This window comes from Curcuma longa, chromosome 14 (assembly GCF_044706935.1).
Source record: "Curcuma longa cultivar G26 ecotype Majalengka, Jawa Barat chromosome 14, ITB_CL_G26_1.1, whole genome shotgun sequence".
NCBI lineage: Eukaryota > Viridiplantae > Streptophyta > Magnoliopsida > Zingiberales > Zingiberaceae > Curcuma > Curcuma longa.
This window is the reverse complement of record NC_133874.1, coordinates 6,829,871-6,840,239: the sequence shown is the minus strand read 5'-3', so window position 1 is coordinate 6,840,239 and position 10,369 is coordinate 6,829,871. Positions and strand designations below refer to the sequence as shown.

The window sequence follows — 10,369 nt, the reverse complement described above, 5'->3', positions numbered from 1 at the left end:
GGTTATCATCATCATCATTGTTCCGGCTAAATATCGTGGATGTTCAAACCATCAATCAACGAACTATCTAACGAGGACGATCCTTGGACCAGACGCAAAGGAGAGATCGGGTTGGAGAGTGAAATCGGAATCGAACCTAAAACACATTTGAAGAGAGAGATTAGACTGGCGTCGGGAGTCCTGACAAGCCAATCGACAACTCAAGTTAGGGTTTCGATGAGAATGAGGAGAACGAAAAGCAAGTAGTCGTAAGAGCAGTAAGAGTTTCAGAAGTCGGACTTCGAACATGATAGTGAGCTGATCTTTTTATAACCTATATTAGGGTTTCGTTTGTAGAGTAGGATGACGTCCGCTTCTTCGCATGCCGCCGCCTGCTATAGAAAGCAACTCTTCTCTGCTCCTTCCCTTTTGGCTGCATATGCAGGGAAAAAGCATCGGAGAAGATCAGGTCTAACAACATCGATATCTTCTTTTTGGCGCTATGTGCAGGACTAGGAACCTAACAGGAGGCCACATCTAACGGCTCAATACACCCTCTATAAGGTGACGCAGAAGGGGATCAGAGGGAACCAAACCTAGCCCAGACGAAGTCGGCCGAGATGGAGCTGGCCGAACTAAGGGCATATTGGCCAAGACGAGAGGTGATCGAGACAGGATCGGTTGAGACTAAAGGCAGCTACTGGCTGAGATGAGAGGTGGCGGAGACGGAGTCGACCGAGATGAAGTTGACCGAGATGGGTCAAAGTCATGTTGACCTGTATTGACACTTCAGTATGGACCTTGATCATCAAAAGACTCTTGACTTTGGCTCACAAAAAGTCATATCATTTTGACCATCCGTATGAATCATCATCTATTTATGTGCATAAACTGGCCTCGACTTAGTAAATATGGGTCTTGGTTATGAGACAGGCGTCTCAGGATCATCATCGACGTCGATGTCCTCGTCGTTGGACATAGACGACCGACGAACGCCTCCTTCATACTCCCAGTTGCTATCTGTGATTTTAATTTCTGACTTGTTTCGCTTCCCTAAACTGAACTTCCTCTGGTGCTCTGGTAAACAAAATCAGTTTAACATCGACAGTTCAGTATAATATTTGGTTGAGCATGACGACGAATGAGAGAAATAGAAATGAGCTTCATTTTGTGTACTCTTGTTGTTAATTGCACTCCGAGTTAGGGCCAAAAACTCTTCCCAGTCGTATTGCCTAAGCTCTTCTTTCTCCTTCTCTGAGAGCTCAAAATTGAGCTCTCTCCCACACATAAAAGCTGCTCTGTGTTTCCATAACAAACAAACAAACAAGAAAGGAATCACCTGAAAAGCATCTCATCGAGAAAAATATCAACAAAAGAAATCATTAAACAGAGAAAGCACCTATTTTATAAGAATTATTACATTACTACAAGGGCTACCTAAATTACCTGAACTGGATTCTGCTATATATATTGTAGATTGTTGTATGATCTAAACTAGTTCACAGATCCTTAATTTCCCATCGTAACATTCTAACTACAAGTTCGAAAGCTGTTCAGCCTTAATTGTGGCTTCAAATAGTGAAGATGAAAAAACATGCTCTTGCAGAACCTTGCAGCATCACAGTGAAATTACAGTATCATGCAACTGCATCTTATGGTTTGATTAATACCTGTCGTAGGGTCTCTGGAGTGGCGGATTCTATATAACACCTGTCGTACAATCGTGCCGGCTTCTTCCTGAGATCCAACTGTCCCTAGGTGAATTTGTTTCTTGTCGACTTTTATTGCCGCTTGCCATTTCATAGTAAATTCTCAAGTGTTCAGCTACACTTTCGGTTTGTTCTATTTTTTGTATGAAAGTTCTGTCTATTCAGTTCAATTTATTCAGTTTTGGTTTAAATGATTTAAGGGAATTCGGATTTTTATTTTATGATAATAAAATAAAGGATAACCTAATTTTCTGCGTTACAATTTTATATTATTTTTTAATTATTTAAAAGGATAAAATTAAAAATTTTAATTACTTCGTGATTATTTTTAACAAGGTATAATAATATGTAGACTGATAAACACGAAGCTTCAAGAACTTACCATAGATGGCCACGTAGGCTGGAGAGATCCATGTTTTAATTCTAGCGGAGTACCGTACCGGATAAGGCTATTTAGGGTTTTCCATCGGTTGTGCTAGGCGGCGATCGCCGATCTGGATGGTAAGAGCGCTCTTGCTTTGAAGAGCAGAGGTGAGGTGAGGTGAGGTGAGCGGATGGTTTGTTGCTTCTTCCATTTACTGCATTCCCTTTATGATTGGACGAATTTAGGGTTTTGCTTTCCGTTGTCTGTTACTTTTAGCGATTGTGTTTATTTTGGTATAATTAGTGACGATTGATTTCTGGATCATGGCCAAGTTCGTTGTGTAACCGACGATTTCATTTTTGAAACTTGAAATTTGTGTAACCAACGCTGAATCCTAAACTATGGATTGTGGATAATAGATTTCCGTCAAATATTCTCATAAATTTGTAGAATTTATGCTTCATGAAAAGCATATCTTAGATATTGCCATTCAGTTGAGACACGATGTAGACTTTGTGCTTGGAATTAATATTAGCCAAACCCCTTTCTTAGAGAACGCCCACAACAATGCAAGAACACTTTGTTAATTTGCAGTACATTCAGACATTGATATAATGGATCGATTCTGATTGACAAAAACATTCCTTGATAATTAATTAAATTTCCTACATTGCCTTCTCATTCACTGGAAAAACTAACACTTTAGCAAGTTGAATTGAAGATGGGAGTAGTTTGAATTGGAGATGAGTTCAGGTAGATTGCCCCTGTTTATTGCCCCCCTCCCCATTCCCACTACTAATTTTGAGATTGGTGAGCTAGGATTGGGTTGTAATTGAGTTTTTCTTTGAATCATGGATATGTTTGTTTGTTGATGAATTTGGGTAATTTGTTGCTATTGGAGACCTGCACTTGTTTGCTTGGCTGTTTTGTTCTGGTTTGGTGGTTGTGCTGATTTCTACATGTGTGGATAGTAGCTTAGTTATTTTGGAGTTGTGTGTATCCTGTTGCATGTGAAGTCATAAAGCATTAGGCAGAATGTGGTTGGTGTTTTATTGCAACCTTTTCATGGAAAGAGTTTCCATAATGGATTGCATTAAACGTGATGCACAACTATCAAGGTGGGATGTAGGATTAAGTTGTTGTGGTTTTAGAAATGGAGTAAAACCAATCTTGTGTTGAATGTTAAACCCATGCTGATTGGCGCAAAGGTAGTTGGCTGCAAATGATGATAAAGAAATGGAGGCAAGATCATAATGGTGGTGGTGTATAATGTGCTAGGTGAATGGTAGTCGTGGTGATGAGTTAAGCAGTTATATTTTTTGAGAAGACGGACGGAACATGATGTGCATAAACAGGTTTCAGTCTTCTGCTCCATGGAAACAATTTGAGTCATTTCAGGCAAACAAATACAAGAACAATGACACTAAAGTTTGTATGATTTTGCCTCGCCTATGAGAAAGACACAGAATATAGATCGAGTGATGGGATAGGATTACAAGATTCTAAACCATGCACCATTGATTATTTACACATCCTATCATCTGAGAATAAGAATAGTACTCGTCTTTTGTTTGTGGTCTAATCTTTCCAAGGACACAAAGAATAAGTACTAAATGGGTTCAGTTAGGTGTGATGAATATCTTGCTAAGTCAATTAAGCAACACAAAGTCCAGCTTTCTTCTTTCAATTCTGCAGCCAAAATGGGTTGAGTATGTTACTAACTTTTGACTTAGTTTGTTTCTTAGTCATAAGAGTATGCTTGATCATGCACATGAAGTGTAAGTCTAACCTTTTAGCTTTGTTTCTTAGTGATATATTATCTTCACAGATATTCCCAATGTAATCCAAAATTCATCCGGAATCCAATTAGTACCTTAACTTTCAGCATATGATATTAATTTGTTGCCTCAATCCAGGTACAGAGGAAGAGTGGCACTAAGCTAGTGCACAGGGTTCATGGCGAAACATCACCCTGATCTCATTATGTGCCGGAAGCAGCCCGGGATAGCAATTGGCCGGTTGTGCGAGAAGGACGACGGGAAGTGTGTTGTCTGTGATTCATATGTCCGCCCGTGTACACTCGTGCGCATTTGCGATGAATGCAACTACGGTTCATTCCAAGGAAGGTGTGTCATATGCGGCGGAGTCGGAATTTCTGATGCCTACTATTGCAAAGAATGCACACTGCAGGAGAAAGACCGCGATGGATGTCCCAAGATTGTCAATCTTGGAAGTGCCAAGACAGATCTCTTTTATGAACGGAAAAAGTATGGATTCAAGAAGCGTTGATCCATCATCTTCTATGATTTACAACTGGAGTTTATTGTCACAACTATGAATGTTCTTAAAACTGCTTTTGTTGCTGCAGCAGATTACTGTGTTGCGTTTGGTAATGGCATGCTGTATATCACGTGGATGATCAAATTCAGAGATCTGGAGTATGATTTTCCTGACATTTAGTGACATTTATCCAGAGTTTATTCTGATCTTTATGGCTCTGCTGATAAGCCAGGTGAGTGAAATTGCTACCCAGGTGAAATAATCCTCACCGTCAATCTGCCGTGCCTCCATTCAATGATCTTTGCGCACGTGTCGCGCTTTGATCGGGTGCGAAAACGCGCTCCAGATCCCGAAGGCGCAGCGAATCAACAAGTCTTTCCTAAAAAGTGCAGATGGTTCGCCAGTTGGGCAAAGTCACGTTTCATAATCTGCGACCAAACGCATCGTTTCAATCGCCTGGTTCTTTGCAAACACGAAATAGAGAATCCTGATGCGTTTATTTGTCTTTTGTTGTGGGTCCCAGTTTTTTCTGTGACGTCATATCCCAACGGTGCATTTTGGCAGGTCTCTAACATGTCTGTCTGCACGCGTCTTATTAACGGCAGCTCCACCTCCGTCCACCACCGTAAGAGCTGAGGAGAGAGAAAGTAAGGAAGGTAGAAGACAGAGAGCTGCGCGATCAAAACCCTAGATGGGCAAGCTCCTCCTATCCGACTCGACCGCCGCGGCGGAAATCCTTAGTCCTTCGCCGCCACCGCCGTCGACGCTGCATTGGCCGGGGCCCACCGCGATTCTAACGCAGGAGGCCGCAGATCTGACGTGCGCCGCCGACGCTGCCGCGGCGTGGGCCGCGGTGTCGGGGCTCGAGGAGCAGCAACGGCGCCGAATGGAGAGGATCCACGCTCGCGGGGTCTTCTGGAAGAACCCAAGAGACGCTGAGTCGACCGGGGTGGCTTTCCGCCTGGAGCACGGCGGAGATGTCGAGGCGGATGGGAATTGCTTATTCACTGCGGCTAGGCGAGTGCTGGGGCCGAAGGCGCCTAGCGCCCGTGAATTGCGGCAGCGGGGAGTGCGGCGTTTCCTGGAGGATTACCAAGCAGGGGACGGGGCAGGGAGGGAAGCAGCCGACGGGGCGATCCGCAACTTGTACTCGCCGGATCTCAAGTCTGGGTGGGGTATACATGTGGTCCAAGAGCTGAAGCTCCTTGCAAGGAAGGAGGACCGAGAGAACTTGGATGCATCCATTCAGGAGCTCGTAGATCTGGGGATGCAAAGGTATGCCTTTTCTTTTCTTTCGGTTTTTTTTTTTACGCTATGCCCTTTTACCTATATTCCATTGTTTGATGGTTTAAAACTTTCGGATCTGTTTTAAAACTTTTCCATTCTTCTTTGATGTTACTTATTTTATAACTGATTTGGCAAATATGTTTCGGTTATCTTTTGTCTAAAAGTTAGATCAGAAACTATCTGGTAATTTCTGATTTCGGGAACATCACCATTCGACATATTTTCTTGTCCTTTGATTTATCATGCTGTCTCAGAGAACAAAATCAAAATTTTTTTTCTTCTTTTACTCTTCTAGTTATACTAACCCATTCGCATTTTGAGTGATATTGATAATTCGTCTCCCAGTGCCTGCCATTTATTATAGTGTATTTGAAGAGAATTTTTTTTTTATCAAGAGCGAAACCAATCTGTTTTTCCAATTTTTATTGTGGTTGGTTAATCTTATCGAGATAACATGTAAACCTCATGTGAAACTGTGGCCAAAGCGCCATAGACTAGGAAGGCTGTCTGAAAGATCATCAAGCGGCAGATGCCAGAGTAAAATAGCTAGAAGCGGCTTCTCCCCTACCCCAGAAATTGATGGCCAAACATCAATATGCACATGTATACTCTATTTTGCATCTGATCTTGTGTGTATACAGACAATGTGCGATAAGGTGTGAACAAATGTATACATGCAACATAGATGTGATGGCTGTTGATTTCTACTATGGTGGTAGCTGGTGTGTAAATATTGGACTCTGGCATCTGCTGGGTGTTATTGAGCTGGTGAACAATTTATTTGTGGCTGATTGAAGGTGGATGCAACTGTATAATGATCCCTCTCATAGAGATCTTTATGAAAGTGTCTTCTTTACCATTAGAGTATGCCAAATTCTATTATTGACATTGATTGAGGAAATTGTGGTTTCCTGTGGTATAAATTATGATGGCGCATAACGTACAAAAAAGTTTTTTTACATGAAAAATTTTAGAAACAGGTGTACATTATACGAAAATGGTTGCATGTACTATAGAAAATAATTGTATATGGGCACCCTTCAAAAGAAGCAGTCTTCATAGAACATGCATATGTTTATGGCTGATCTCACCTTGAATACTATATAAGATGTAAATTTGTTGACTTATTTGCCCATTGCAACCTCTGCATCCAAGTTGGTCTGGATGGTTTCTTACAACTTTTCTGTATCTCTTCATTTTGCTATATTAGGATTATGGTCCAATCTACAGTATGGGAGAAGAAAGAAAACTGTTCACGTGAAGTTAGAGTAATTTATTTTTTATATACAGTTTATGTTGTGAAAATGGAGATAGATGCTCTAAAACTTAAGTAGAGATTGTTTCCTTGGATCTTATTCTTTAACTCATGTCATCACAGAAGTGCAACATACATTGTGGTTGTCTTCAAAGTAACTTTACGTTGAGCTTTATTTGCTTTCTCTTATGTTGTTTCTTCTCAATTTCTTGCACCTTCTGCAGGCAGGCTTCAATCACCAGAATTTTCTTCTAAATGTTTCTGTTCCAAGTACTTCTTTTTGCTTTCATTAACATTAGCATTTCTTGAAAAGTTATAACATCCTGGATTAGTTCATGAGAATCTGATTATAAGTCAAGGATTTGGGTTTATTTTGGAGGATTTCTATGCAACCAAATTCTTGAAATGAGTTTTTTTAGGTCACTGATTAAGAAATAAAAGAACTTTCATGAACTTCTTTTTGCGATTGAACTAATTTGCTATGTGAATTTCCAAAGGGAAGTGGCAGCAGAATCTATTTATAAGGAGAGATGCATCACCATAAATGATGGGCCAAGTTGGGCCAAGTATATGTCGATCTCAGGCTCTCCAGAAGATGAATACGATATCATTACTTTACAGTATACAGAAGAGGGATTGCTTACTATAGATGAGAATTGTGGTGGCCATGCTGCAGCTTTTGGCGATGATATTGCCATCGAGAGTTTGGCTACAGAATTCCGACGGGAGGTCTTTGTAGTAAGTGTCAAACTCTTTAGCAAACAATACTGGTTGTTCTTTGTTATGCATTTTACATTTCCTATAATTTCTATATTTGCATTTCATAGTTCTGCAAAATTATAGGACATTTGTTTTTTTTTTTCTTGAGTAGTTAGGTAAAGTGCATCCTCCTATTTTTCTTGACCCTTTGTACTTTTCTTCAAGTTGTATGCTGGATTGAATATGGCTATTCAAAATCAAACCTACTTTATTTGACTAAAAAGAGATGGAATTTTGAACACATTTGCATATACCCTAAAATTTTATCTGGATCAGAGAAGATAGAAAAGGAAATTCACTGTCTGTTTATACATTTTCCTTTATTATCCAGTTCTATATATATATATAAATATATTATGGAAAATTTTGAAACTTCCAGGTTCAAGCTCATGGAGCAGATGCGATGGTGGATGAAAACAATTGTGTGTTTTTTCTTCCTCATTGTCCAAGGGGTCCGATTTGTGAACCTCCAATTTTCCTATTTATGAAGGGAACAGGTAAATAACCCTTCGTTATAATATGGTGCAATATTCTTTTACTAGTACAATCAACTTTGTGTTTCTATTAAGCATCTATCCTTCTCAATTCATCCGCCTAAAACCAGAAGAAAAAAAAAACTTTGTTAATTGTTGTTGATTAGCTCTTCATTTACATCTGCTCAAGGAGCCAACTCAAGATGTTAATTTCTTCTCATGTCTCCTCTTCACCTTTGGTTTTTTTATATATTCATGCTTTCAATGTACTGCTCTTAAAGGGAAAGAAAGCCTAAGTTTGCTTATGCAAGCATGGTGATCAAGATTTCAACAAATACTTCCCCATGCATAGAAAGCACCATGAATGTTTTAGCTTAAATATCAAAAATATTGTGGTTTCCCTAATTTAAGAAATACGTCTAGAGTTCTTATTCGAATCATTTAGGTTCTTTCACTTGCTGACATTTTTAGTTTCATTTGCTGCCTTAAACTTTTTCTTGACACTGTAATTCAAACCGTTGTTAGCCAATACTTCTCCATGTTTAGGGGGGAGACAACTTGCGAGGAATGACACAACTTTTGTTGATAAACTCAGAATGAACATGGATCTTTTTGTACTCTTGCGTTTGCACAGAATACTATCTCATTATTATCTAAGACTAGTTGAAATGTTGTTGTTCTATCCATCTTTTTGATAATTTTCATTAAGCAAAAGCTGCATCTGAATACAGGTTGGTGCGGAGCTGGAGCTGACCATTATGAGCCCTTAATTGCCAGCCCCCTTCCTCTTATTTCCCAGGACAAGGCTGCTCTTGTACTGTGAGATGTTTCCATTACCCATTTTTGCTGACTCGAGCTGGATTTTGATTTTCTTTCCTCCTTAAACTTAGGTTATTTTCCCTGCCTGGAGGAATTATTAAATTCTTTTGCCTCCTTTTTTCACCCCGAATCATGATCCACTTTGAAGGGTCAGAGCTTTCCCTAATCTCCGGAATCTAATATGATCCTTCAGTCAGTGTTCAGTAGTTAGGTTTTCCAGGCCTCTTCCTCTCCTCCCTTTGTTTTGATAGCACTCGATTCAATTGTGACTCATTTGAAGATTTTGATTGTTTTTCTCGGCCAAACATAAAAGAAAAGAATCCATGAAGAGACTGTTTAGACATCAAAGTCATTATGTCACTAATCATGCCTCTGCAGACCAACTAATCCTCCAATCCCTCGCCTAATCATGAATTTGATCTGGCATTCAAATTGAGATATTGCTTGGCCTGTCTGATCTTATGTTGTTAATTGATACTATATACCTTTAGTAAGTATACAATTCTTTGTCCCGGAGCATAAGTATACAATTTTAATTATTAAAAATTGTTATATAATGAAATTATTGATAATATATAAATTTGTAGTCATTGAATATTTTGGTCAATATAAATATCATCATGATGTTAATTTGACAATGATACAAAATTGAAATGATATAAATTCGTGAATTATGGATTAGGTATAAAGCAAAATTTGGTATAATTAATTCTACAGTTAATTTAATATTAATATTACAATTTTATTTTAAAGTTTTAATTATAGATATACATTATTTCTTAAAAATGAACTACAACTGGTAAGTTTATTAAATATTAAATATATTTGTATTTTTTTTAGTATCGATGTTTTTCATTAATTGAAAAAAAAAATCATATTCAAACGTGGCAAGCTTATCGCCTTACTATCGCTTTAATTTTATTTATTATACCATAAAATAGAAGTAATTATGGCTTTAATTTTGTAAGTGTGTATGAGCTGCACTCGGATATTTCCAATGGGCGAATCAGAAAAGATTTCTACAGGATGTTTCTTTGTGTCTTTATCTGTTTTAATTTGATTAATTAATTCATGATTAGGCATCCATGAAGACGACAGTTTGAGAAAAGATGTGATTTATTGGCTAGGATTAGTATGATAAGGTAACAGGTTTAGAAAGATGTGATATGTGGGTTAGGATTATGTCATTCCATACATGGATTTATTAAAAATTGCTAAAATATTTTTTTCTTACTTATTTGAAATAAAATATAAGAGAAATAATAATAATAATAAGGCCGAAAATAAAAAAAAATGCACTCTTTATTTTCATTATTAATTTTAGTTCCAACTGTTCTAATATATTTAAAATTATATATATATATATATATATTAAAATGAGAAATATTAGGCATTAAATTGCATGATCAGGACAGCACTCTTTTCTTAGATATTTTTAAGTAAA

General features: G+C 38.2%; 4 protein-coding genes across 6 annotated transcripts in view; all 4 read left to right on the top strand.

The window, feature by feature from the left end:
- Nucleotides 1-520, top strand: part of LOC141844826 (uncharacterized) — a 1,769-nt gene extending 1,249 nt beyond the window's left edge. The window contains exon 2 of the mRNA XM_074732817.1: nt 490-520. Coding sequence (XP_074588918.1) covers nt 490-520 — 31 coding nt within the window. The remainder of the gene's footprint in view (nt 1-489) is intronic.
- Nucleotides 521-2,157: 1,637 nt separating this feature from the next.
- On the top strand, nt 2,158-4,507 carry LOC141845484 (PHD finger-like domain-containing protein 5A). 3 transcript variants are annotated; one of them, XM_074733539.1, is made up of 2 exons: nt 2,158-2,224; nt 3,969-4,507. In XM_074733539.1, the coding sequence occupies exon 2, from the start codon at nt 4,009-4,011 to the stop codon at nt 4,339-4,341; it is 333 nt and encodes a 110-aa protein (XP_074589640.1). In that variant the 5' UTR covers nt 2,158-2,224; nt 3,969-4,008; the 3' UTR covers nt 4,342-4,507. The 3 variants fall into 3 exon arrangements, with proteins under 3 accessions (XP_074589640.1, XP_074589641.1, XP_074589642.1); XM_074733540.1 differs by having other exon boundaries at nt 2,167-2,219; XM_074733541.1 differs by having other exon boundaries at nt 2,176-2,224; nt 3,975-4,507.
- A 71-nt stretch (nt 4,508-4,578) lies between these two features.
- On the top strand, nt 4,579-9,218 carry LOC141845483 (uncharacterized). The gene is made up of 4 exons (XM_074733538.1): nt 4,579-5,607; nt 7,372-7,612; nt 8,013-8,130; nt 8,838-9,218. The coding sequence occupies exons 1-4, from the start codon at nt 5,024-5,026 to the stop codon at nt 8,927-8,929; spliced, it is 1,035 nt and encodes a 344-aa protein (XP_074589639.1). The 5' UTR covers nt 4,579-5,023; the 3' UTR covers nt 8,930-9,218.
- Nucleotides 9,058-10,369, top strand: part of LOC141844825 (protein CURLY FLAG LEAF 1-like) — a 2,156-nt gene continuing 844 nt past the window's right edge. The window contains exons 1-2 of the mRNA XM_074732816.1: nt 9,058-9,074; nt 9,255-9,273. Of these exons, the coding sequence (XP_074588917.1) occupies nt 9,058-9,074; nt 9,255-9,273 (36 nt within the window). The remainder of the gene's footprint in view (nt 9,075-9,254; nt 9,274-10,369) is intronic.